The 27,378-nt window shown below is 40.0% G+C and overlaps 1 protein-coding gene across 2 annotated transcripts in view; it reads right to left on the bottom strand.

Annotated features, from left to right (window-relative positions):
- Nucleotides 1-4,562: 4,562 nt before the first annotated feature.
- The window catches only part of APBA1 (amyloid beta precursor protein binding family A member 1), a 143,043-nt gene continuing 120,227 nt past the window's right edge, over nt 4,563-27,378 (bottom strand). Inside the window, exons 6-13 of one of the 2 annotated variants that reach the window (XM_054032861.1) lie at nt 22,292-22,324; nt 21,101-21,187; nt 20,398-20,583; nt 16,621-16,800; nt 14,554-14,766; nt 9,443-9,562; nt 8,596-8,736; nt 4,563-8,161 (exon numbers count right to left, since the gene is read on the bottom strand). In XM_054032861.1, coding sequence (XP_053888836.1) covers nt 8,090-8,161; nt 8,596-8,736; nt 9,443-9,562; nt 14,554-14,766; nt 16,621-16,800; nt 20,398-20,583; nt 21,101-21,187; nt 22,292-22,324 — 1,032 coding nt within the window. In that variant the 3' untranslated portion in view covers nt 4,563-8,089. The remainder of the gene's footprint in view (nt 8,162-8,595; nt 8,737-9,442; nt 9,563-14,553; nt 14,767-16,620; nt 16,801-20,397; nt 20,584-21,100; nt 21,188-22,291; nt 22,325-27,378) is intronic. The other variant, XM_054032862.1, reaches the window with a different exon arrangement.

Here is a 27,378-nt window from a genome sequence, read left to right as displayed (position 1 = left end):
CAATTCAGCTGTACGTGGTAATGACTAATGTGATTAGCACTAGAAAGAGAGAGAGAACTGAAGTTAAATTCAGAGAGACCAGGGTAATAAAACATTTTTAATAGCTTTAAAACATCCCAGCATGGGTAAGACAGGAGGAGAACATGAGAGTTTTTGTGCTGAAGAAGATATGCTTGTTTATTAGCCCGTTCATTTATAAGCCGACCCCTAAGCTGGATAGGTAAAAACAGCAAAAACTGTAGGACCCTTTTATAAGCCGACCCTATATTTCAGTGGTTGGCAAACTTTGGCTCCTGGCCCGTTAGGGTAAGCCGCTAGCGGGCCTGGATGTTTTGTTTACCTGGAGCATTCACAGGCACGGAGCCCCTCAGCTCCCAGTGGCCGCAGTTTGCCGTTCCCAGCCAATGGGAGCTGCGGGAAGTGGTGCTTCCCACGGCTCCCATTGGCTGGGAATCGTGGCCACAGGCAGCTGAGGGGCTCCTGGCCTGCAGATGCTCCAGGTACACAAAACGACTATGTATTAGATATTCAATTCAATGATTCCATAGAGTTTAAAATAATCAAATTTTGGTGTAGACCCGTTTATAAGCCGACCCTTGCTCTTTGATGCGTCACTTTTTTACCAAAAATATTTGGCTTATGAACGAGTATATATGGTAAATAGAAAAAACCCACCCAAAATATTCTTGTTTTGACAAAAGATCTTTCACATATCTGTGTTGCAGCTCAGCAAGGGAGACGGTGTGCTGCAGGAGGTAGTGCATAGGACTGGGTGTCAGGGAGTTCCCAGTTCTATACTAACTCTCTGTGTGACCTTGGGGAAATTGCATCACCTCTCTCTACTGCAATTTCCCCATCTGCAACAAGGTGTCCAGATATGAGTGCAGCATAAAGGTTATTGCAGAGACATTACAGAAATATTAGTACAAATCATTCATACATAGTTTGGCAGAGTCTAAGAAGCAGCATTTTTATAGACATTAGGTTTCACTATTCCAAATGAGGAATTCAGGAGATATGGGTGGTTCCCACAAAAGGAGTTGTATTAGGTCATCAACAAAGCTGATTGAGACGGGGTGTCCACAAAAGACTGAAGAACTGATTTTTTCCATTTGCAGAGTAAAGTATATTATGGAGGCACAAGAGTTAAGGTTGAATTGAGTTTTACACTTAGAACACCACTGAAACTCTTTATATCTTTCACACATAACAATGCATCTTCCCACAAGTGTACAGCACTTATGGTCTGTGCATTGAGTGAATTTTCTAAGAATTTACAAGTATAGCTGTTAATGGGTTAAAATGGGTCCTTTTATCTCCTATCAGCCTAGGGCAGTGGTTCTCAAACTTTTTTTTTCACGGACCACTTGAAAATTGCTGAGGATCTCAGTGGACCACTTAATGATCTTTCCAAATGTTTGTACCGTTAGCTAACTATTGTAAAGCGCTTTGGATAAAAGCACTATATAAAAAAACCCCAATAATAAACAACGTTTTTTTGTTCTACAAATAAAAGCACACAACTCCCAGCTGGGGCTGGGACGGAGGGGGGGATTGGTCTCTCCCCCACTGTGGCAGCCCCCGAGCTGGGGCTGGGAAGGAGAGGGGGGTCTCTCCCTCTCTCCCCCGCTGTGGCAGCCCCCGAGCTGGGGCTGGGAAGGAGCGGGGGGTCTCTTTCCCGCCACAGCAGTCACAGAGCTGAGGCTGGGAAGGAGGGCTGTCTCTCCCTGGCAGTTGCAGCCCTGGAGCTGGGGAAAGACGCCTCTTTCTCTGGCCACCACAGCTCTGCACATCCCAAATTCCCCCTACCCCCTCTTCTCACCCCATTGCCCCCTCCAACCCTTCTTCCCCCCAAGGCCACCACCTCACCTTACATGTGCGTCTTCTCCAGGGTCCAGGCACTTAAATAATGGAGCCACATCTCCACTAATTAGGTGGGTGGCCCTTCACTCTGTGTGGCTGCCCAGGGACACACCTTAGAGGGAACTATCCGCGGACCACCTGAATGGAGCTCGTGGACCACAGTTTGAGAAACTCTTCCCTGAGGACAGTCCGTGGCCTCAGTTCAATCAAAAACAAATAAGAAATTGTGGCCATTTTGAAAGAGGGCAATTCTTTTTGAATTTCTCTCAAAGAAGAGATTTTATGTGGAACAAGAAAAATTCTAAAGTGTCTTTAAAAATCAACATAACATACTCTGGGAATATGAACACTATTCATACAGTTATTGCAATTGTGTCACTACAACGGAGTCCAGGGTCTTTGGGTGCCTAACTGTGCATTTCTATACCTTACATGTTTAGGTTTCTTTTAAGTTTAACTTTAGCTCTGAATTTCTGGGTTTATAACGCTTCTGTTTGGGATAACGACAGCAGGTATGGAATGTATTTTGCCCTAATACTGATTACTGATATATACTCTCAACCTCAATCCAGTTTTACAATTTTTGCCTTTGAATAAAAGGGATTTTTTTATATGGGATTGTTGCTAGTGGAAATGGGATTTGGATGGCATGCAGCTATAACAGTAACAACACAAAGGTGCCTGCAAAGGATGTAAAAGGTGCAAGATCCAAGTTTTTCCATCAGAAAATTAATGAAAAGAAGATTAGAGAAAGCTACAGAAGTTCCAAAACATGGCGACAACTCACCTGATGAGCTTCAGAGCAGCACTGATGGTTATAAATGCTGGACATTGTAAGCAGGCCTGAATGCGATGGCTCTTGGCTTCAGAATAACAAAAATCTATGTGAAATGAGATCATTTCAATCTGTCCTTCAGTCCATTAGATGTAAATACTCTTACAGGGAACATTGGTTGTCAGATTGTTTGGTTTCTTAGGAAGTACTGTCTTTCTCCAGGAGAGTCAGCAGACAGCTTCATGGATAATCTCTTTATATATAATCCTATTTGCTGCAGAACAATCTTATCAGTAGCCCACTCTGCAGACAACAAAAATTCCTTGGATCCCTCACATGAATGGCTCTCAGCTGCACATAAATGGATGACCTAATAAAGTCGCTGGTCTCTCCTGAAATCGATGAAGTCTGTATTCTACAGCCCTTGCAGTATCTCAAAAGGAACAAGTACTATCTGCAGAGGATGCCTATCCACAAATAAGTCGAGCATCCTGCACTCCTACTTGTGTAAGGTATAAAAGCTAAATGTATTCCTACCTGTGTAAACTGACCCTTTGCAACTCGTATGCAAAACTCATGAGATATCATAGCAGCAAGTTAGTGAGGTTTAGGAAGATTAAAGAACACTGTGAGCTTTCAATTTTACAATTTAAAGGAAATGTTCCTTCGTTTCCAGTGACAAAATATGTATAATCACAAACCAAAAAAACACTTTATTATGATGGATTTAAGGTTGTAAATATCAGCGTTTTTAAAAAAGGGAATCTCATTAGAAAGTTGTAATTTGACTAAATATAGCCTGGAAGTATGCCATGAAGCTTAATCTTAGCTCTGCTCTTTTGTCACATCCATCCTCCTTTTACTGGTGGGAGATTACTCTTGTTCCAATTGTCACACAAAAGAAAAGTAAATGTTCCCCTCTTTGCATATGTGAATTATAATACTACAAGTTTTTGTTATAGGATATAACCAGCAGGCTCCCTTCCGTCCTAGATCAGGTAGAGTGGTACCTCAGGCTCATCTAGATTGTTGCAAGGTACTGGAATGTCTGTCACCTATGTCGGATGTACATAGTAAAAACTGATTGCTAGCTTGAGTGAAGCCTCTGGCCACGGCAGAGAGGGTGAATAGGATAAAGAGTGGGATCTCCAGTCCATGGAGTAGTGGATGAGGGAAGAAATCTTCTGTGACCCAAACATGACGTGTTGTGGCCTATATCCAATACAGGTAAAGGCAAGGTTGGACTTTCACATCAACATTAGTGAATCAATGTCTGAAGTTGCAAAGTCAATTTTTCTTCTACAGTCTCTCTGGTGTATAATACTTTTGCAGATTCAAGCTCTCATTAGAATTTGTTGAACATAAAAAGTTCTATGAAGACTTAGGGCTTGTCTACACTTAAAACTCTACAATGGCACAGATGTGCTGCTGTAGCCCTTCAGTGTAGACACTACCTGTGCTGACTGGATTCTCCTGTCATCAGCATGGATAATCCACTTTTCATCGAACTAGTGCTGTCTGCACAGGGACTTGGGCCTTGGCTACACTTGGGGATTAACAGCGCAGCCGCGGCAGCGCTATGAAGCGCGAGTGTAGTTGCGCCGCCAGCGCTGCGAGAGCTCTCTCACAGCACTGCAAGTTCTCCACCTCTCCGAGGGGAGTAGCTTGCAGTGCTGTGAGCGAGCGTGCAGCACTGCAGGCGCTGATTATACTGGTGCTTTACAGCGCTGCACTCGCTGCGCTCGGGGGGGGGGGGGGGGCGTTTTCACACCCCTGAGTGCAGCAAGTTGCAGCGCTGTACAGCGCCAGTGTAGCCAAGGCTTTAGGTCATCTTAACTACACTGCTCAGGGGTGGGGATCAAGCACTCCCCCCAGAAATATTCATTCAATATTGGTGATCACATCAGCAAACTCTCAGCCATGCCCAATTTGTTTTTGTTTTTTATTGTTGCAAATCTTACCGACATTAGCGCTCCATTAAATAAAGGAATGTAGCACAGTAAATACATCACAACAAAACAGCTGGCAAAAAAAAAAAAAAATCAATCAAACCACTGGAGCTGCGTTACAGACAGAGGGTCAGAGACCTGTGACAAAAAACGTCAGAGGAATTACATTCAATAGATGTGCAGTATCAACATTCCAGGCTCACATATATTTATATATATATTTATATTTATATATAGAGATTGAGTTTAGTGTTTACAAAGAACAATATTGTTACAAATACAATACTATACTTTTCCCAACGCTTTACAATAATTTCTATTCACCCTCTTTACAGAACAATAGTAAAACTTCATATTCTAAGTACTGTGCTAAATATATACAAGAAATCTCACCCACACTGCCATCTTCATAAACAGATTTCATTTAGAAAATTAAAAAAAAATCTGCACTCAAGAAATACAAACCAAGCCTTAAATTATAAAGGGATTCAAACAAATAAGTGTGAAACCTACCAATAAAAAAATAAAAGGACATTTCATCCTTAATGTAAACACTGAAAAGTTAGTAATATTGTACTAAACAGTGAAGGGACAGCTTTGCAGGACCTTCACGGAAGAGAAGGAATGTAAAATGGTAGGTTATTCCTTTCAACCCATGGAGAATTTCACTCATCTAAAATACTAACATAAACAGCTGCTCTAACATCTTTTAAACATCAATGGAAAAAACAACTGACTACAGAGGTGTCAACTCTCCCTTTTGAGTTCATTGTATTTCTGAAACACGCTTTCTCTTTCCAGACTACACTTGTGGGACTGTTTACATTAGGAGTGCTTACTCTATCTATCTGTCCCTGTTTAGAAATCATAATACGTCTATTGTAATAGAACAATTCACATTCTCAGTGAGGCCCCAATCCTGCACTCACTTAGTTTTTACTCACTCACATGTGCAGTCCCAATGAAGTCAATGGGTTACTCTGGTGCCTAAAGTTAAGCACACATGCGTTTGCAGGATAGGACCCTTCATTTCTAAGAATCAATCACTGTTACAGCCCTATATTCATTTGCATACTGAGGGCTTGATCCATCTTCCACTGAAGTCGATGGAAAGATTCCTCGATGGGAGTTGGCTAGAGTCACAAAAGAGGAAATTAATATGGGAGTTAAAGTTGGGAACCAGCAGTGTGGTAACCATGTCTTCAAGAGTAGCTTTTCACTCAGGCAACTTATGGAAAGGCTGCACTGTATATAATCTTCTAAATTATACATGGTATATATATTTACATATATTACTATACATATGGGAAGTTATGAAAAAAAATTGTTCCTATGACCTTCATAAACCAGATGCCTGACATTAAAATCTCTACTCACAAGTAATTCACAATCTATTTGCATCTGTCTGACGGCAGAGTAAATACTAATCTGGAATAATACCACCATGCCCTTGTAAAATTTGTTATTCCAGAGATTGGGATTTGTTTACCTACCAACAAGAACTGCTGTACATCAAGTAATTGTACAGTACTCTTACACCAAAACGTATTCATTTACTACAACAGCTTACTCACCATTCCACTATCTCCCTCAAATACTTCCAGTATTTGCTGCCAGTTGAAATAAAAAGTTTATCTTCTTTCTCTCCACTCAGTCCATTGTTTTTTGAAGGGAAAATTGGGCCCCTGATCACAGATGGAACTAAGTGATCAGACAAAGGCAGAGTTTTCACAGCTCACTTATTAATGAAAATGTACACACATGTATATCTAAGCTATGAAATTTCTGGAGACAATTCCAAATGTCATCTCCAATCTGCAACCACAGTGCTTATATTGCACAGTCCATCCCTCATTAAATGAGAAACTGATGTTAATGGCCATCAGCCCCCAACACACATAAAAAAAAAAAAAAAAAAGAGGGATGAGATTTTTGTTTTGTCCTGCTCCAGTATTTTCATCACATTTAATCTTTGTGTCGTAATAAGATTCAGCAAAAGCTGCTACTTTTGATAAATTTAAAGGCATCCGACTGGTCTAAATTCACAGTTATATATGAGCTTAAATGTGAGTACATACGACTAATGGAACATAACTACTGTACATGGAATAGAGAGGTCTCTCCTTCTGGAGGGAGGAGAGTCACTACTACTATTACTATCTTCTCTCCCCCTCCCCCGCTCCACTCTCCAAAATTTATAGACCACGCAAATCCTTGATATCATGCACCCCACCACCACATTTTTGAACCCTCTTCTTCTTTGTACAAGTACATAAAAACCCTTTAATGTTCTACAAATGGAGAATCATGGATTAACTTTATATATATATTTATATGTATATATATTACAAATAAATTAATTTCTCCTCACTCCCATCCCACCTCCCCCACTGTTATCCAGATCATGAGCTAAAGAAAAAAAGTAATTAAAATTAATCAGTCTTTGGACCAAAGATATGTTAATACTGGCTCAGAGTAACAAAACTACTTACAACTGTATGTAGACCTATTTTTGTCCAAATTTCATAAATATCAAGCACATAGTTTTAAATATACACACACACACACACAACACACTCACCCACACACCAATGAGAAATTGTGTATTTAAGAGCTTTAAAAATTTAGATTTCCAGCAGAAGCCCCCAAAATATAATTCTTGCTGTATATTTATAGGCCACTTAACATTCTCCTACCGCTGAATAGGGATGGGGATATAAAAGATATCCTGCATCTAAAAATGAAGAAAGATTTTTTTTGGGGGGGAAAAAAGACTCTCATATCTGGTAGACCAAATGGTGAAAGTACCTCCTCCAGTATGCCCTAGTGAGGACAATGACACTCTTACGCATTTCAGCAACATACAAACCACCTTTGAGGTTACACGATCCTGAAGAATAAACCTTAAAGACAATTAAAAGGTGCTCATTTGAATTATGAGTTTTACCACAACATCACTTACTCATTAACTCATTCTTCATAGACTTTGAATTCCTCCTTTAGGGCAAAACTATCCCCTTGGTTCTCTGCTCTCCGTGTGTATGTTGAACTCTTTGTTGGTAATGTTACGCTCAGTGCACACAGAGAGAAAAATTAATGGAGTCAAAAATCTTCTATGTGGAGTTCAAGAGGAGAACTTTACCCTGTGTTTGATTTGTTTGTAAAGCAAGCTTTCTAATTTAGTAATACTTAATGTATTTGTGATGTCGAGTTATGGCCATAGAAATACGACTGATGACGGAGCTTGAAGAAGTGCAATCAGTCCTTTGTTAAACTAGCTGTGAATAACTAATTTTTCTATTCTGTGAGGAATTACATAAAGCTTAACTTGTAAAAAGATGCAACAAAAAAAGTCTCATGGAAATTTTTTTCACTGTACACAGCAAAATATTGGAGAGAGAGAGAGAGATGTCTCTGCAGACACAGAAATGCAGTACTAGAAACACAACCACTGACGAGGAGAAACATCCTCCATGCATGTTGTGAAGGTGAGGTATCGGCCTTAGATGTAAACTGGCTGCTCCTGTGCAGTCAACAATCTGTACATGGCTGCTGGCATGGTCTTCATATGAATCTGGGTGGACACAAAACAAGTCAGTCAATGCTCCTCAAACACATGATGCAATGCTTTGGAAATAAAAGGGTTTGTGTGCTTTCATGCTTAGAGGGTACATAAGTGTAAGGGAGAAAGCAGCCCGAGATGAGGAGAAGAACGTAGCTGCAGTGACATAGTACAGGGGAAAGATGTAACCAGTGAGTTTTCATGCCCATGCTAAGGTTTATTGCAGCACAATGCTGAGAGGTGTTGAGTTCTTGCAAAACTTGCTGAGGTTAACAGGAACTATGGGCACTCAGCACCTCTCACGCAGGCTATTAAAAACTATGAAAACACATTAACAATAAGCCTGGTTTAATCCTATTCTCATTTCCAGTATTTATATTTGGATGATGGTAGGCAGCGAGAGGCAACGGTGCTGAAATGTGTAATATCATCTATCCAGTTCCTACCTCACCAACAGCATTTGAGAGAATGTGAACAATCTTTTCATGGGGTGTTGCTACAACGCTCTGTCCGTTGATTTCAATGATCCGATGGCCCACTCGTACTCCTCCTCGCTCAGCTATACCTCCTCTCATAAGGCTACAGATCTTGAATGGAAAGGACAAAGTTATCAACGCTAAGCATGTTAAACTGTAAAACAACAGAGGTTTGTTCACAAATGGCAAACTCAATATTTAAATAAACAAGTCTCCAAAGTGTAAAAGAGATCTTTTTTAAAATATCGTGAAACACAGATCAGGGTAAAATGGACTAGAATAACTATTACAAAGTCAGTTCTTGGCTTATAGAACATAATGAACAACTCCTCCCTTAGGTGTATAAAAACAAACACAATAAGTTGGCCACTGAAAATTACTAGTATTAACCCTTTGGACACTGGCATTTTGAAAATTTAGGAGATTGCATAGGTCCATGGTCTCTAAAGGATTTAGAATTGTATGTCTTTGACTTTCTCTGATTGTAAAGAAGACTCTTTCTGGCTCAGTTAGATATATGACTAATGCAGCCTGTGAACAACCTGCCCCATACACCTTTTCGTTCTTTAGCTTAAAATATCTCTCTTATTCCTATGGTTGACTTTATACTCTAATATGACAAAGTATCTTTTCCTGCTTTTGATTTGGAAAGAAGGATCGGCCATAGGGGAGGTAATAAATTTTCTGATAAGTCAGTTTTTGTGTCTTACAATCAGAATGTGTGCATAGCCCTTGGTGAGCTGAGAGGTTTGCCAAAAAAATTCACAGCTATAAAAAGCATCACAGTAGAAACCTAATGATTGTGAAAGCGACTTACGATCCCATTCTGTACACTGAAACCCAGCTGATATCGGAGGTCAGGTCTTCTGATCAAGACAGTGGTTACTGGAGGACATCTCACTATATTCAGTTTAATCCGGGCCTGGTTTTTCAAACCCTTTAAAAAATATATATATATACACACTATGACAAGTATGGGAGCAGGTGAGCTGAGACAGCTAAAAACTGGCACTGAAATAAAACAATAGTTTGAATGCTAACATGGAAATAATACTGAACAAGCAGTTTGCTGTGTATTCATCATTACAAAGTAGGATTCCTAATAAGTACCAGATACAAGCAATATGACAACCTGTTAACTGAATGATGCAATGTCAACCTCTAGCTGTCAACATTTTGACATGGTCATTTTAAACTGCCAAGAAATTAGACTTCCTGTGGGCAATTTCTTTATTTTAGAACATTGATCTAAAGAAAGCGGGGTTGGGGTGGTGATGGTGAAGTAGGTCTGTGCAATTAAGCTGAAAACTGTCATGTATGTTGTTGCAAAAATAAAGTCTTAAATATGCACTTAAGATGGCTGCAAACAGGTAGCTTTCCTGGATATGCGCATTCAATTCTGTAATGCAAAAGGTAGAACTTACTTAAGTCCTGCCCACTGAATGCTTGTATAAGTAATGCTCAGAGACTTCCCCATTCCAAACTGAGAAGATCACATTCACTCTGCAATCTCGGTTAACCACAACAAAGCACTATCAAAATGGAAGATGACTGCATATGTCTGACCCTCAAACGGTTTGAAGTTCTCACCGCTCTTTTTTATAGATCCACCCACCTAATCTTCTCTGTCTTTCTCCCAGAGTTAAAGTATCTTTTTTTCCCCTGTAAAGTGTCCAGAACGGAACATACATTTCTCTACACTAGAATACTGTATAAACATCCGGGCAACACACAGACAACCGCCAACAATCACAATTCCTAACAAAAAAGGAAGGCTATGTTAATGCCTGAGAGAAATACCCCACTTTTAACATTCCAGTGTCTGTCCGATTTACTCACAAAGAGTAAAATCCTGGTTCCACTGAAGTCAATAGAAGCCTTGCTATTGAAATCAATGGGACTAGGATGTTACTGATGGTCTGAAAATATTTCCTGATCTGTACAGGGAGTTATACTACAGTCCCCAACCTTTCACATATGGTTTATTCTTGCTGATTTTGTAGGGCCTCTCTCTACAAGACCCAGTACTTGAGTGTCTGTCCCATTCTGCTAGGGGCAAATAGCTTTTGGAACAACCCCAGTGTGCATTGCAGTCCATTACCAAGCAAGTAGAGAAGCCAAAAATGAGAAGGAAATCTTCATTCACCTATCTGTTGGGGAAAAAGCTTGAAGTGGGGTGAGGTGGGAGGAGAGGGAGGACAAATCTCCAGTAGAACTGAATCAACCAGCTTCCCTTCAGCAACCAGGTTCGTTTGGAAATCAGACCGTGCCTATGTTCTAATACAAACGGAGAAGATGCCCAAAGTCAATCTACTAAGTCTAAGATGTTTTTGTTAATTGATCCTTATTGATCTACAGACGTAACCCACTATTCTTTTTAAGGGGAAGTAACCAAAGTATCCCCATTGGACTAATGGGAGTTCATACTTATTGTTTCTATTAATATGCAAATGCAATCAAGTGCAATTTAAAACGGCCTCTTAGACTTCTCTTTCTCCTTTAATGGAGGAAGAAACTGGCTATATTCAATTTCATTCTAAGTGAGGAAAGGGGTGCTTACTTCGGAGCTTATGTTAAGTTCAGATCCATTCAATCCTCTCACCCATCGCCCCAGGAGGGTCTATTTTCCTGACAACTATGTCTAACTGCCTTTTTATATTTATGGCAGTTGTATGCACCCACTCAGAGGTGGGAGGACAAACCGTGAGGAAAGAGTGCCAAAGCATTTCATTTCTCTGGTCTCTGCATAGCCCTGCACTCAGCACGGCTTGTGAATCAAGCCAACACAGGCTGGATATAAGTGGGCATGCTGCTTTGGGAACCAAAGCAAATGAGATTATGAAGTGAGAAGAGGCAGTTCCACAGCCAGCTGGCTCTCAGCAAAACACAAGGCCCACTGTATTTTTTGCTCTACTTCATTCCATTTACTTCCATGTATTTTATTTACTGTCTGTGATGCATACACTAATCACAATCAGTGATCATCTACATACCATAGGGCAATTGACCTTTATGGACTACATACCCAGAAACAAACAGTAAGTATCTGGTTTGCATTCATTTGTGGCAAGTATGTGTGTTTGCAACTCCAAGTGTGCATTGCACATATATTTTTGCATGCTCCTTTTTAAAAAAAAAGGAACACGGGCTCCTAGTAAGCAATTTCTAAATTTTACAGAAATAATGCATCCCTTAAACACAGTCAGTTCATAATATTTTATATGTTGGGAATCCATGCCAATAGGAATAGAAAAAGTGCTATACTAGATTAGTCCAGGGGTCCACGCAAACCAGATGCTTGAGAAAAAGATAAAAGCAACGTAAGATATGGAATAGCAATTCCAAACAGGAAGTTTCTTCCTAATCCTGTCAGTTAGCACCTAGTTTATGGTTGATTAGTATGGTTTGGATCCCTCATTTAAAAAAAAAAATCCTCTCTAATGTAATTGTGAGTATTCTCATTATTCACGTAAACATCCAATTGTTTATAGGGTAGCCCTGTTCATTGAATGCTAAGGAATTTTTGCAATGGTAAGATCCTTGTGCATTCTCTGAATATCTATTTTGGCTGATAATATACATACTGCTGGCCATTAAAACTGTCCTTCCAAGGAGAAGATGACCCATACGTTTGCAATGCTTTACAGCAGTCTAGCTGGAGCTGTTCATACATCAGTTCTGAATCACATACAATATATATAATATATATCTCCTCTTTTTTTTTTTTTTTTGCATGTGATTCAGAACTGATGTATGAACAGCTCCAGATAAGTTTGCAGTTCTTTTCAGCAATCTATGGGTCATTGTCTCATTGGAAGGACAAGATTAATGGCCAGCAGTCCCCATGACAACAGCCAAATGTGGCAACAAAAAAGGGATCGAAGCATGTGTCAGAATGAGATCTCCATAGCAACCAGGGAGATTCTCAAGACACCATCGCAGGCGTCCATTTGGAAGGACTCTGGAGGAGGAGGAGGAATGTGCTGAAGCAGACATTCTATATGCCGAAGCAGATATTCTATATGCCAGGCCTGCAAATAATTACACTTTTGGAAATAACTGATGTGGGATGGGGAACAAGCAGAACAAAAGTGAGAAAAGTAAGAGGTCTGGTAACAAAATAGCTGGTTCAGGGAGGTGTAATTGGAATTCCTTAACAATTACACCTCCCTATGCCAGCTACAGACCCTTGCCCTCAAGGTAGGGATTTAGCCCCAGGAAACAAAAGCCTATTTTTGCTGTCACCCCCTTTCATTTCAGGTGGGAAGAGACTTAGTTTTCAGCTGTGATCTCCTTAGTAGCCTCAACATCAGCAGAGGCTAAATCAAGCCCTGGCTTCCATCTTGGTGAGATCCTCCCAATTTTGGGCTTCCAGGGGGAAGGATGAAGCCAGTTTCTGTTGCTCCAACCTTCCTCCATCTGTGGGGTACACCTTCAACCTGAAAGGGTCATGAATATGCCAGCATAATCCTGGGTTGAATTTGTCCTAATCATTAAGAAACATTCTGAGCTTGGAATATGTAATTTCATTTAAAGAGGGCCTGGGTAAAGGGAATAAACTAGCTACAACACCAAGTTTCTAGGTGTCCAAGATAAAAAGCAGCAGAAAGTTGATTTATTGGACAAATTATGTTTTTTTCAGGAAATCAGGCTGCTTTTACCAAGGTTTGACTGTATTGCACTCAGACAAGGCCAGTAATCAGAGTAATGGTCAGAACACATTAAATGTTTATGTGCTAGGCTGAGTATTTCAAGTATTTCTATTACCTACCTATGTGCAGAGTTTTCATTTTCAGATGCACATATTTTAAATCTTTGTAGCAATTTTTGAGTTCAAGTGCTAAGAAACCAACCACAGCCTACATGCAATTTGGCAGGGGCACACAGACAAAAATAATTTTTTTTCAAAACAATTTAATGAAAATCACCTGGCAAGAACTCATCAAAAAGGAGCATAAAAATCCAACTTTACTCGGCATTTTGCTGGGTTGTTCTACAGAAGAATTTGTAGATGTCAGATGTACCATTTCAGTATATGACCTACAAATCATGTGGTGCAGCAAGTTGTAGGGTAGCTATTTGTTTCAATTTAGTTGTGCCTCTGACATTCTCAATGGAATCATCATTTTCTTTCCATGAAACAGTAATGATTAAATACCCGTTCTCTTATAAATTACAGCTACCCCAGAGGTGGTTCTTCTCCACTTGACATGCCTGCTTTTTGCAATCACATACTTATGTAAATTAGAGGAAAGTTGTCCCAATTAAATGTCCCATAGCGTTACTAGGTTGAAATAAAAATGTACACTTCAAAATATTCACAAGTTAACTCCATAATCATATAAAAGACAAATATGTTTTATAGTTTAAAAATATAAATTGTCCAATTTACTACATTTGTAATATCAGTCTTAGCACTCTGGGTCAAATTCCAAGATCCTTTTCTTCAGTCCTTACTGAAGCAAGTCTCCAATTGACTTCAATGGAAGTTTTGGTCAAGACTAAGATCTGGCTTCAAGATCTGGCCCTTTTTCTCTTAATAGTTTTGACCTCTGTGAATGATGAAACACAAAGTAAGGCCAAGGTGGCAAAGCCGGTCTTGCGGTTAAGGCACGGGACTAGTGGGAGAGCCAAGCTTTCATTCTCAGCTTGCCATAGACGTCTTGTGTGAACTTAAGCAAGTCAAAGCTCTGTATTTTCATTTCACCCTTGAAAATGGGGATGATATTAATATTTCCCATCTCACAGGGGCCTACAAGGCTTAATTAATTAGAGTTTGCAAAGTGCTTTGTGATCATCGGAGAGAAACTGCTATAAAAATGCAAATTATGAGTGTTGTTAGAGAACGTCCTTAATTTACATCTTTATTGTCTTCCACTATTCCCATACAGTTATTAAATGTGTAACATTTAAGAACATTCCCTGTACCTTTATAATACTCTGGCATGTTGAGAGTGGTAAGCCGACCAAGCTGGTACCATTAATTGACATGATCTGATCCCCTATGTTCAGCTTTCCCGACTTCTCTGCTGGTCCTCCATGCATCATGTTGGCTATAATAACTGTGGGCAAGATGGATCCCCAGCCAGATTCCACAATCACGACACCGAGAATTTCTCCCTTTTGCTTTTCAATGTAAACCTGAATTAGGAGATAGAAATACAGTTTCAAACACATATTATCATCAGCTATGGAATACAGCCTGCGTGCACACATCCCTATACATCAGGTGTGGGCAAACTACGGCCCAGGGGCTGCATCCGGCCCTTCAGATGTTTTAATACGGCCCTCGAGCTCCTGCTGGGGAGCGGGATTCAGTGCTTGTCCCGCTCCAGCCGGGGAGCGGGGTCAGGGGGTGCCATGGCTCCGTGCGGCTCCCGGAAGCAGTGGCATGTCCCCCTTCCAGCTCCTATGCATAGGGGCAGGCAGGGGGCTCCGCACACTGTCTTTGCCCCAAGCGCTGCCCCCGCAGCTCCCATTGGCCAGGAACCACGGCCAATGGGAGCTCCACGGGCGGCACCTGTGGACAGGACAGTGTGCAGAACCACCTGGCCGCACCTCCGCATAGGAACCGGATTGGGGACATGCTGCTGCTTCTGGGAGCTGCTTGAGATAAGCGCCAACCAGAGCCTGCACCCAACCCCCTTCCACGCTCCAATCCCCTGCCCCAGCCCTGATCCCCCTCCTGTCCTCTGAACCCCTCATCTCCAGCCCCATCCCAGAGCCCACACCCCCAGCCGGAGCCCTCACCCCATCCCCCACGCACACCAACCTTCTGCCCCAGCCCAGACCCCCCCCCCCACATCCTGAACTTCTCATTTCTGGCCCCACCCCAGAGCCCGCTTCCCCAGCCGGAGCCATCACCCCCCTCCCGTACCCCAACCCCCAATTTCGTGAGCATTCATGGCCTGCCATACAATTTCCATACCCAGATGTGGCCCTTGGGCCAAAAAGTTTGCCCACCCAATATACATAGACACCAACACAGACACACACAACCTCTCCGTCTCTTTCTCACTCCAAGCAAAAGCAATGAAACAAATGTGTTAACAAATTTCAAATTTATTTCTAGCTTGAAATAAATCAACATATTAATGTGGCGGGGAGGAGGCAGGGGAGAATAAGGCAAACCTGCAGCTGGACCAGGGCTGCTCACTCAGCTAGTGACTCACCCCTCAAGCAGAACCTGCAGTGACTCAACCCTCTGCCATGCTGCAGCAGCCTATTCCCCGGCAGGGCCCAGATCAGATAGCCCCAAGGCACAGGTATTTCACCTTCACAGCAAGTTAGTCTGTGCAACAGCACTACTCAGCTTGGAACCCTCCTAATGCCTCACAGTGTTACGGACTCCCTAGCGTTCCAGCCTGCCCTTGATCCTATCCCTGTGCCTGTTCCTACCCCCTGCTTTGTCCGTGCCCTGTCCTGAGGCTGCTCCAGCTCTTTCATGACCCTATGACCAGCTTTGACCACCACTCCAGCCACCAGGTCTGACCACCAAGACCCCAGGAGGTGGTGGTGATGGGGTGGTTCAGGCAGGACAACAACAGTGAGAATACGCTGGTGATTACAGACTGGATTACATACCCCTGTACACTGCAATGGTACACTGGTTCATCTTTATTAATAAAACAAGCAAAAAAAATATACTCCTTTAAAACAAACCTGGAGACAAATGCTTTCATCAACCCTTACGTTGCCATAAAATGTACGTTATTTGTTAAATCAACAGCTTGTTTTAAACTCCTTTAACTGATGTGCAGTGTCCCGTGTATTTGAAAATTGTTTGGTAAAACCGCACAGCACAGATGGCAAATCACTATAACACTGATGAACTGACGGTTCCCTGTTCACTCTTCAAACAGAATTGCCACTGGGTGTCCTACCGGGGAGGAGAGTGCTCTAGCCTGACCTGATGAAAGTCATTTGCTCCTAGTATTAGCTTGCATTTGGGACAGACCAGCCTAATGCTACTATCATCAGAAGACTGGGACATACGTCTTTGCAGTTTTCAGACTTGGAAAAGTGAATGAGGTCATCATTGTACATGTCTTGGGTGTTGAGCAGGTCGCTGTACTCCTTCTGGCTCAGGTCTTCTGGATTTATTCCATTTGCCCTCAGGAATTCCTGGTAGGCCACACTAAACGCTTGACCTATGGACTGTGCAATCAGCTGTGCCTGCAGCAGTTCCCCCCAAAAAGGAAAGGAAAATATCAAATACATAGCATTGCTGATGGTCTTGTTCACTGACACTTGGAATTATGATCATGCTGTAAATGTTTCCCCATAGTAATTAAGCCACTTGAATCAATTCCAATTTTTCTTTTAATATCATTTATAACACTAAAGACCAGGTTCCAACTTGTTCTGTATTAGTTTATTTTGATTTCTGTATGGATAAAAAGAACCTCTATCCCAAGTTCTAGGCATTTGACAAAAATTAAACACACCAACAAAAAAAAAAAAACCAACATAATCTTGTCCTCAACAATTATTTAACCCAGCAAGGCAAGCCGTTACAACTGAAAAGCAAGAGTAGTGGGCCTTCCTTTCACTGATGAGAACTGCTGAAGTAAACACAAAGAAATCCTTCCTTCATTGATTGACAGTTAGGCTGGAGAACAAGAACACTACATTACATTCGCTTCTCGGATGCCTATTGGGTAACACAGGCAACAACTGAGGCCGTGGCTACACTGGAAACTCCAAAGCGCTGCTGCGGGAGCGCTCCCACACTGCAGGTACTCCACCTCCCCGAGGGGATTAGCTTACAGCACTGGGGCTCCGTTCACACTGGCGCTTTATAGTGCTGTAACTTGCTGCGCTCAGGGGGGTGTTTTTTCACACCCCTGAGTGAGAAAGTTGCAGCGCTGTAAAGCGCCGGTGTAGCCATAGCCTGAGCTGCTCTGCCCTTTAGCCACAAGCAGTACCATTCTCTTGCAAGCCAGCATTACATGAACACATCTATAGGAAAAAGATGACACTTAAAAGAATATTTGTTCCTCTTTTTTTCTTTTGAAGTCACCCTGATTATATTTGTATCTGCTACCTATTGTCCATCTCATAAAGACTAACTAACTTAAACTACTCTCAAACTGGTGCAGCTCTCATTGATGACAACAGATGATCACTGGCACTTAAGAGGACGCGGTCACAACTGCACGCACGCGCACACACACACACACACACACACACACGTATGTTGGGCCAAATTTTCGTAAGAGTTCAACTCTCATTTAAGCACCAAAATAAATGGCTAGATTTTGGGCACTGAGCTCTTTTGAAAATCTGGCCCCAACTGTGGATGCCGAGTAGTTGGGAATCTGGCACTGAGCTCTTTTGAAAATTTGTTCCATTATCAATAGTTTAGTCTCCACTGCTTAAAATATCTAATTAGAAACTCAAAAATAAACTCTTTCCCTACTGATTGTCCCTTTCCATTTAAGTATTTATTTCCCCACCTTCCTGTGCTTAATGGAGCTGAAACTAAAACACCACTTTAATTGTTTGGGCACAGAGTTCGTAGATCACAGTACTATAATTTGGAAAAAATTCTGTGTTATTTAATTGCTCCTGCAGAAGCAACAGAAAGAGTCACATAGTTTCTTGTGATTCTTGCTCGAACATGTCAGTCTTTCTAGGATTTGCACATTATATTCCTCAACAGATTAGGGCAATTTAAAGCAGGGACAAGTTTTGGCCAGCATCCCAGTGTTTGATGATGTAATGATTGCCAGTTAGCTGTTGGGTAGAGTAAGATCATTCTAAAACTAAACGCTTCTGGGGCTACCTAGCTGTCCTTCTGGAGAAGAGAAAATGAGATTATAATACACACAAACAGACACAAGATTAAGATAATATACCCTGTGGAGCGTCAGGGCTCTTTACTTCTAATAGATAAAGTTACAATTTTTTGCTAGCTCTGTATTTTTTCCAATTTATTTTGGATTCTTAAGTCAGAACTTTTGCAGAATGATTGAAAAAATGTCACGTAACCCAAGACTGTTGATCATGTCTCCTCGAATGTCTCAAAATACTATAAGACCGCCTGACTGACTGCTGATATGTTTTTGGATCTCATGACATTTAGGACTTTCCAAGACAACATTTATTCATGGGGGGATGATCATGATCTGCATAAATGTGACCTAATCAAACCTCATTAGGTGACACTTGTGACTTTAGAAGGGGAGTGCCCCATTCTGATTTGCCAACAAACTCCTAAGTAGTAGTTCTAAGGGGTAGAAACCAGCCTGTTCATCACCTTCATACACTGAAGGAAAAGAAAAATTGCTTCTGTCCTCTTGCCATGTGATGCCACCATGCCTAATAAAGAGACCTATGCTTTCTCTGCCCTCAGTTGGCCAATCTGGGATAGGAGTCTGGAAATGCTCAACATCTGTTTTTGACATCTATAAGCAAGCAGTCTATAACCAGCCAGCAAGTCCATTGGCATTGACCAGATGAGCCGAGAAAGCCACTGACTGATCTTTTTTCAACCATATACCAGTATCTTGGAGTTGAAAGAAATCACAGCCATCCTGTATAAATATCACCTTTGTTTGTTTTCTTTTTCCGATTTTCATTAGTAGAGGAATGCCTCTACCTCATCATTCTTGCACTTGTCTTTCTTTTTAACTCTAGCAGGTGACCGGTAGCAGGTCTGTGCATGTGGATAGAACCCACAGAATTTATCTGAGAATGGTGCCTATGGAATAGTTTCTCAAAGACCTAAAAACAGACCTTGGTTTAAATAACCTCGCTGTCTAAAAGATCTCACACACATATATGTTATGGGTTGGGAGGTGTGTTATTTTCACCTAAAATGTAACCAGATGTGTTATTCTGAATTGTTTTGGAAAGTCTCCTATAAACTATGTTCAAGGGGCAGGGAAAATAAATAGATTATCTCCTAACCACTGATAATTTGGGCAGGCTATATTAACTGGCAGAAGAGCTGTAGTCTAAACATTAATTTCAATATAGGAGTGATCTGACCCTCCCTGTAGCAGTCATCTGACTGAAATAAGTATTTCAGTTTCAGTGGCAACTGATAATACCCTATTATTCTGCAGGCTGACAGCTAAACATGATATGTTGACTTCCCAAATTACTAGATAAAGTTCACAAAATTGTTGTCTTATTCAGTATTAATTAACGTGATAAGATTAATTTGTTATTTGATATTAACAAATTTTATTTTAAATTTGATTTGCCCATGTGTTTAATTTTATTTTAAATTTTTTCTTTAGTTATTTAGCTTAGTTAAAAAAATTACATAAAACTGGAGAATTGTGTGGACTGATGTATCTTCCCCAGATGTCAGGGCCTAGAACAGCGAGAACCCAATGGTAGAATAACAGAGACAACTTAGTATGCCATCTAGTGGTGGACCACAGACCCTGCCTTCTACAGTCCTCACATTGTTATGAACCCAGTTTAACTAGCTGCTTAAAATGAGTTTACAGCTGCTTTGCAACTTTCAAAGCAGCATAAAGCACAATGGTGACTCTGGTCCTGAATCTACAAATTCAACTGAGATTTTCATAAATTGAATAAGTATGGACAATGTATATCCTGCCACTACAGTTTCTCATTTAATGATGACACCCAACCAAAAGGGCCCAATATGCAAAAGGCAGAAGAGTTTCTCTTTTTAGATGAATTCTTTTTATGTAACTATAAATCAAACAGGACCATCAACCACAGACTTCAATCCTATCCTGACAAATGGTTCTCATATTCTCAAGCATAACCAAGTAAATAACTCCTTACATCCTCAGATTCGAAGACATGGCAAATCATTTTGTATTGCCTCTTTCCGTCCTGAGAGGGGTGAGATGCCTCCACATTGTCCTGGGAATTAGATCGAGGCATTCGCCGCCGAGCCATCAGCACAACGATATTCCCTATATCAGCAATGTAGGAAATGGTCCTCAGAGGATGATCCATCATAGTTTCCTGAGGGAGAGAAATCCTGAGATCAGTGCTCGCTTTGAGCAAATGCTTAGCATGGTTTTGACATCATGTAAATAGATACTAACAATGTAAGAACAACTGGCAGTAAATATACAAACACAAGCTAACTTTATGTATTCTGTATGAAAAGATGTGAGGAAAAAAAAAAGGGAACCAGCAGTGTCAGTTCCACCAAATGAACTGAAATTCCCATTTAAAAAAAAATTAATGGCTGTTATATTTACTGGGTAAAAGAACTCCAAATACAAAGACCCAGTTCAGAGGGTTTGAACAGGCACTACACAGAGAATTAAGAATTTGGAATTAGCTACCTCAGCCAAACTCTCTAAGTATTAGAGTGAAAAATAGCTATGAGACACTGATAACAGACATATTAATGGCACTAGACTGTCTGCAATGCTGTACTGTGATACCTTTCAATAACAGTTCAACAGAGAGTGAACCACTACTACAATACTGACAAGATCCAACCCTGGCAAGGGCACCTCTTTGCCTATACCTGTGTGTCTGCATTCAACACTTTTATTCTCTGCGTAGAGATAAAGAGGTCCACCTCAGTCATGGGCTGAGATTCACCTTCTGGGGCCTGCAAATAAAATGGTTTAGAGTCAACAAATGCATCACAGAATAGCCTTAATAATGATGTTAGATCACAAACAGGGGTGCACAAAGACACAGTCACCAGAACAGCAATGCAAAACAGAGTATTAAATTACAGAAGCTAAAGATAAACACAAAGATATGGAAACTATATATAGGGATGAAAGTGTGTTAGATTCAGTATTATTTGTAAAACTGTTAATTCCATACAAACTCCCTACCCTCTTTCTGATCAAATGAAGTTATAACCCACTGCAGCATGAATTGTATAATCATTCCATGGAAATCAAAATGATTTTCATTTTAACATGAATACCACATTAAAAAAGGCTTTTCGAATGAGCAATGTACAGGACTAAGGGCAGTTCTTGCCTGCAGGATTTCTATATGATGCTAATTATTACAGTGACTGCTCAGGCTAGTGAGAAAAAATATATACAACAGGTGCAGATTAAGCGATTATAATGCAGTTCTGATAAGAGGGTCTTTATGGTCAGACAACAGAATATTAAAGCACTAACCCACTCCAGAAGATGTACATTTGTAAACATATAGAGCAAATGCTTGTACTTTAAAATGCATCAGATTTGTCCCACGACAGCTAAGAACTCCATGAACAAAATTGACTTATATTTTAGTAATCTCAGTATATAAAGTGAGTGTACATATGGAAATTTTTTTTTTTTGCATCCAGCAATTTGACACATCTATAAGTTAACCAAAAATAGTCTTTAGAAAAGGATAGGAGTAATTTCTTTTTAATATGCCATTTTACAGAATTAAAACCTTTACCATGTCATTCCTGTTTATTTGGTAGGTATTTCTGGGTTCTGTCTGTTTCCATTTGATAAATCCAATATTTACCCTAGTTCTAACATGAAATGGCTAATGATAAGCAACAAAAAATGGCCAACCAGGCAACTGATTTTTGGGAAATGTCAACTTGTGTGATGACTCTGAAATAAACCTGAACAAAAACTTGCTGGATGCAGAAAATAAAAACACAAAATCAAGAGTAAGAAAGGCAAAAAATAGAATAAAAATAAAAATAAACAAGCATAACATCAAGCTGATGGAGGTTGTACTGCACCTTCTTCCTGCTTTTGGCTAATTTCTGGGCCATCTGCTTAGCATGGAATAAACAGAGATAGGAGAATGGTTAGAGAAGAATTTGCAGAGACTCAAGTCAAGCAGGGATCTACACACTAATGTCCAGGATTTGTCTAGTAACTGGTCTAGGTTAGTCTCTGCTTGGATGTCTCTCTTTCGTTCTGGTTTAAAAAAAGTTCCATGTTTAACACAATAGGTTTAAAAAAGTAAACCTGCTCCAGAAGAGAGAGAGAGAAAGAATAAGGATTAGTTTTATTTAATTTTTAAAAAGACAGCTAAGCTAAAAACATAGGGCCAGATTCTGCTCTCATTTACATTTGTACAAATCACTAGTCACTCTTTTTAAGTCACTGGAGTTACACAAGTGCAGAACTGGTGTAAGTAAGAGAAGAACCAGAACCTTAATATTCAAACTCTCTCAGATCTTAAGGTCTTAGATTCAGGTTACTTAACAATTTCGCATGTACGTACAGACTTATAAAGGGAAAAAATGTCAAAAATGTTAAATGGTCCTAAAAAATTGAACAACCCAATGCATACACACCCACAAGCTTACTAACATTAGACTCAGGCATCTGGGGACCACAATTCCCCATGCCAATTGCACAAGGACATTTTCCATGCCACTCACATATACCCAAACATCTTCCCTGGGTAGGGGTGCATACTCTCCAGAAGATCTACCTGAAAATGGTCTGCTGTTGTGGAGCTTTTCACTGTATTAACATGTAAGTATTCAATATCAAAAGAGATTCTATAGGCTACTAAAGAGACAGTGATAATCATAATTCTTGTCACTCCATTAGCGAGAATTTATAAATCTTCTGCAAATAACTCGATGTACTAAAAAAAAAAAAAAAATCCACGGACTCTGGTGACTTATCTTGTGGACTTGCTTATTGGACAAGTATGATGCTCACCTTGCTGGCAGACTTCCATTTTAGTTCCAGTAGTAACATGTAATTAACTTAATGTGTTTGCTGTGTGGTCTATTATGCCAGGCTTTATCTATAAATACATCACTAATAACTATTAGGATCCCAGAACAGGAACCGTGAATCACAGATGCACTGAACATTTGTCTTTGGTGCCCACAAATTAACTCTGCAGGTTGTGCTTTAAACCAATCTGAAAGTAGCAGTTGATACTGAAATGTTGCTCTTTATTTACAAACAAAATCAAACATTTTAGCATCACCTGCAGTAACCCTTTACAGATTAAAACACATATTCAAGTCTGGTAAATGAAAACTACTGGGAGTGGCAATGTGAACAGGCTCATGATAAAATCTTTACTTTAAAGTTTTGTCACTGGCATTCAGAGAAAATAAAACTACTCTGAAATAGTAACAGCCGCATAAATAAAAAAAACTTAAAATAATGCCTCAAGTTGGCATATTTTTTTTAACTGTGTTCATAAGAACATAAGAACGGCCGTACTGAGTCAGACCAAAGGTCCATCTAGCCCAGTATCCTGTTTACCGACAGTGGCCAATGCCAGGTGCCCCAGAGGGAGTGAACCTAACAGGCAATGATCAAGTGATCTCTCTCCTGCCATCCATCTCTACCCTCTGACAAACAGAATCTAGGGACACCATTCCTTACCCATCGTGGCTAATAGCCATTAATGGACTTAACTGGATAAATTCATGGAGGTTCTCTTTTAAACGCTGTTATAGTCCTAGCCTTCACAACCTCTTCAGGTAAGGAGTTCCACAAGTTGACTGTGCACTGTGTGAAGAACAACTTCCTTTTATTTGTTTTAAACCTGCTACCTATTAATTTCATTTGGTGACCCCTAGTTCTTGTATTATGGGAATACGTAAATAACTTTTCCTTATCTACTTTCTCCACATCACTCATAATTTTATATACCTCTATCAGATCCCCCCTTAGTCTCCTCTTTTCCAAGCTGAAAAGTCCTAGCCTCTTTAATCTCTCCTCATATGGGATCCTCTCCAAACCCCTAATCATTTTAGTTGCTCTTCTCTGAACCTTTTCTAGTGCCAGTATATCTTTTTTGAGATGAGGAGACCACATCTGTACGCAGTATTCAAGATGTGGGCATACCATCAATTTATATAAGGGCAATAATATATTCTCCGTCTTATTTTCTATCCCCTTTTTAATGATTCCTAACATCCTGTTTGCTTTTTTGACCGCCTCTGTACACTGCGTGGACATCTTCAGAGAACTATCCAAGATGACTCCAAGATCTTTTTCCTGATTCATTGTAGCTAAATTAGCCCACATCATATTGTATGTTTAGTTGGGGTTATTTTTTCCAATGTGCATTACTTTACATTTATCCACATTAAATTTCATTTGCCATTTTGTTGCCCAATCACTTAGTTTTGTGAGATCTTTTTGAAGTTCTTCACAGTCTGCTTTGGTCTTAACTATCTTGAGCAGTTCAGTATCATCTGCAAACTTTGCCACCTCACTTTTTACTTCTTTCTCCAGATCATTTATGAATAAGTTGAATAGGATTGGTCCTAGGACTGACCCTTGGGGAACACCACTAGTTACCCCTCTCCATTCTGAGAATTTACCATTAATTCCTACCCTTTGTTCCCTGTCTTTTAACCAGTTCTCAATCCATGAAAGGACTTTTCCTTTTATCCCATGACAACTTAATTTACGTAAGAGCCTTTGGTGAGGGACCTTGTCAAAGGCTTTCTGGAAATCTAAGTACACTATGTCCACTGCATCCCCCTTGTCCACATGTTTGTTGACCCCTTCAAAGAACTCTGATAGATTAGTAAGACACGATTTCCCTTTAGAGAAACCATGTTGACTTTTGCCCAACAATTTATGTTCTTCCATGTGTCTGACAATTTTACTCTTTACTATTGTTTCAACTAATTTGCCCGGTATCGAGGTTAGCTTCTCTGCAGTCAAAATTTTTCAATACTGCAGGGTACTAGGTCTCACAAGAGAAGGAGTATGCTAGTCACAAAGGGAAATGAAAAAAAATCTGCTTGAGCCAGAACTAGGTAATGCAGATACGGTACATGAGAGGTGAGCCACAGCAACCTCTTATGCACTTTGTGATTCTGTTCTTGACTTAATGGGAGCAGCACCAGGATCGCTGTCTTATTTTACCTTCTTGGAATACTATTTTCAAACATTTAACAAAACCCTAATGTAATGCTTGGAACACACATTCATGTTTAAGAAATGATTAACACTCCAGAGAAGGTGAACATGAAAGGGGCTGGAATCTGTAGCTGTTAAACAAAGGAAAAAAGTCCATGAAAACATAACACCAATATGCCTTTTATGCAAGAAACAGTATCAGACACGTTCAGTCATACTATACAAGTAATTCTAGCTACATTAGTCAAGCTGTTCTTTTCACACCACTATGAGTACAACAAAAATATAAGACAACCTTAGTCTAAACTTATTATTATTTAATAAATACACTGAAGACAGACAAGTTCTAAGTATTTCATTTGATTGAGATGTATTTGGTCTATGATTTGTTTACAATTTAAAAAAATTCCTTATAATTATTTTTAAAAGAAAGATACATTTTGCAGCTATATTGACTAACAATATCTGTACACATTTCAATAAACACTATATCTTTGTGCCAGAGACTGCATCTTCCTATGTCTTATAAGCACAGTGATGGCACTTAAATAATAATGGGTAGGCTTTTAAACTATCCTCAGATATGGATTGTGTCAATTCATTTCCGTAATGGGGTCAACTGGTATTCAAAAAAGTGCAGGCCTCCTACACAGACCAAATCTGCTGGTGAAATCTAACAATTAATCACTGTTTTTTCTCCAGGCTGTGAGATTCAGCCTCTTATTCCAGATGTTAACAACAATTAAAATCTGCTTAGGTTGGGAGGATGGCTAGCTCTGGAGATTAGTAAAGGGACTAACAGAGCCTTTCAACTTTTAGGTCACTCAGTCAATTCTATCTCATTCTGGTAATGAAAGAAAGTCTTGGCTAACAAAGGCCAAATCTTGAAAACCCCACCTGCCATAGTTTTAGTTCTGTGATTAGCTCTCATTGACTACTAGTACGTTTTTGCATAACTGGACCTTTAGATTCAGAGGTCAACAAAAATATTACTGGATGGTCTCACCTAGTTCAGTGGACAGCTGTCCGCATCACAAAAACCACCACCTTGCTGACACTACCTTTCAGCAAAGAATTAATAATAATTCTTAGCATTTATATAATGCATCTTAGTCTCAAAGTGATGTGCAAACTAATGAACATAGTGAAATTCATACTTGTGCAGAGGGCCCACACAAAGTCTGGGTATCACTTAAGTTCCATTCAGGCTCTATATTGAGGGCTTACGTTTTGCGTAGGCCTGGTACATGAAGATGAATTTTCCCCACAGGGACTGAACTGACCTATCATCACTAGAAATGGTCCTCCCAGGACAGGGATGATAGGATAAGAAGGGGAGACTTTCACTGTACCAGCTCACATTCCATCTACCTACTCAAGCACTTATGCTGTGCTCACCACTTGTATCAGAGCCCCTCATGTTGCCTTTGTACTATGAATAAATAGACTTCGTTCTCCAGAGTTGTTGCCCCAGTACCTTTCATTAATTCTAAATATACTTTTAAAATAATTGTCTTAAAAATCTCCCCTAGTCAACCAGATGTTTAAATTGATGATTTCAATGTAATTCCTTTTCTTTATATTTAGAGAGAGCTTTTCTGCATTATTAAAGTGAAATATGGATCCATATTTCATTCTGTGTAATCATAAGATGGACTATTGACAGACAAGAGTAAATGGAAAAGTGCCTTTACGTGTAAATAGCAATAACCTCACTAGGTCACCAATGTTAAGATGAATATCTTTAAAGCAATTCAATTGTATAACCTGGGTGAACTTAGAAGGGAAAAAGCCTGGGAAGAAATTATTTCTATATATAACAAGAAAGATACATGAGCAAAGCAAAAGCGTGTCTGAGATCTGCAAAATCTATCTAAGGACAGGTTGAGAAAATGTGTGGTCAAAAGCCATCTCTCTCTACTACAGGAAAACTTTATCAAGGATCATTAAACAAAAAAGAACATTTTCA

This window comes from Malaclemys terrapin, chromosome 6 (assembly GCF_027887155.1).
Source record: "Malaclemys terrapin pileata isolate rMalTer1 chromosome 6, rMalTer1.hap1, whole genome shotgun sequence".
NCBI lineage: Eukaryota > Metazoa > Chordata > Testudines > Emydidae > Malaclemys > Malaclemys terrapin.
The sequence above is the reverse complement of the archived record's forward strand: the minus strand, read 5'-3'. Positions and strand labels throughout refer to the sequence as shown.